This window comes from Drosophila eugracilis, unplaced genomic scaffold, assembly GCF_018153835.1.
Source record: "Drosophila eugracilis isolate 14026-0451.02 unplaced genomic scaffold, ASM1815383v1 contig_2011, whole genome shotgun sequence".
Taxonomy (NCBI): domain Eukaryota; kingdom Metazoa; phylum Arthropoda; class Insecta; order Diptera; family Drosophilidae; genus Drosophila; species Drosophila eugracilis.
In genome coordinates, this window is record NW_024572880.1 from 38607 (window position 1) to 39791 (window position 1185).

The window sequence follows — 1185 nt, forward strand, 5'->3', positions numbered from 1 at the left end:
GTAAAGATGTATATTGCCATATTTGTTTGCTTTGCCTCTAAGGCTGTTCACATAGAACTTGTTTCAGACCTCACTTCTAAATCATTTATTATGTGTTTGTCTAGGTTTGTTGGCCGGCGTGTGCGGGCACAGAAGATCTACTGCGACAATGCCACCAATTTTGTCGGTGCCTCTCGGATGCTTCTTTCAAGGATCACTTCTTTACCAACAAGGATGCCATAATGGCATTTGCTGCCACCCGAGGAATCTCTTTTTCGTTCATTCCGCTCCGAGCGCCGCATTTCGGCGGCCTCTGGGAGGCGGCCGTAAAATCGGCCAAAGGATTATTGATCAAGGCCGTGGGAAGTGCAGTGCTCCGGCAGGACGAACTGAACACCGTGCTGGTGGAGGTAGAAGCCATTCTAAATTCGAGGCCCATGGTCGTGGACAGCTCCAACCCCAACGATGGCGAAGCAGTTACCCCAGCCCATCTGTTGGTCGGGACAACGCTCGTTGCGCTGCCATTCGTGTTCAGTCAGCCAGTAACAGACGACAAACTGAGCTACCTCAAGAGATGGCAACTGATATCCGCCATCAAGCAACGGTTTTGGGTAGATTGGCAACGCGATTACGTCCTGAGTCTACAGCAGCGGCAGAAGTGGCTGAGCGAGAGCCACAACATCGAAATCGGAACTATCGTCGTGGTCCACGAGGACAACAGTCCGCCGCAGCAGTGGCTGCTAGGAATCATCGAGGAGGTGATCAAAGGCGCGGATGGAAAGGTTCGAGTGGCAGTCGTCAGAACTAAATCTGGCGTGTATAAGCGTTCTATTCATCACATCATTACCAATTGAGGAATCTTGAAGCCCTGCAGCCGTTCAACGCGGCCGATGTTTAGTCATTTCATTTCATTGCAACTCCTACTGTTTAGATATATTCAATAACAACTTAATTAATTGCTCATATAGTTGCATACATTTTTATAAATACGCTTAAGCTTAAGTTTACTTTGTTTACTCTCGAATTACTACTCTTAAGGAACATATGTACATATGTAAATTTACTTGTTTACTCTTGAATTGCTACTCTTAAGGTACATATGTATGTACAAATTGCGCTCTTTAATTGTTACGCTCACTTTGTCACACATACTGGAATTTGCATGCTTACACATACACGCGCAATTATGCGAGCGCATTAGTTCTA

The 1185-nt window shown here is 46.2% G+C and overlaps 1 protein-coding gene across 1 annotated transcript; it reads left to right on the forward strand.

Moving 5' to 3' along the window:
* Window positions 1–221: 221 nt before the first annotated feature.
* Window positions 222–833, forward strand: LOC121529866. Its single transcript, XM_041817868.1, has one exon. The coding sequence runs from the start codon at window positions 222–224 to the stop codon at window positions 831–833; it is 612 nt and encodes a 203-aa protein (XP_041673802.1).
* Window positions 834–1185: the final 352 nt, after the last annotated feature.

Bases quoted from the DNA above. Each gene is read 5' to 3' on its own strand.
- LOC121529866 (XM_041817868.1), top strand. From the start codon at position 222: ATGGCATTTGCTGCCACCCGAGGAATCTCTTTTTCGTTCATTCCGCTC.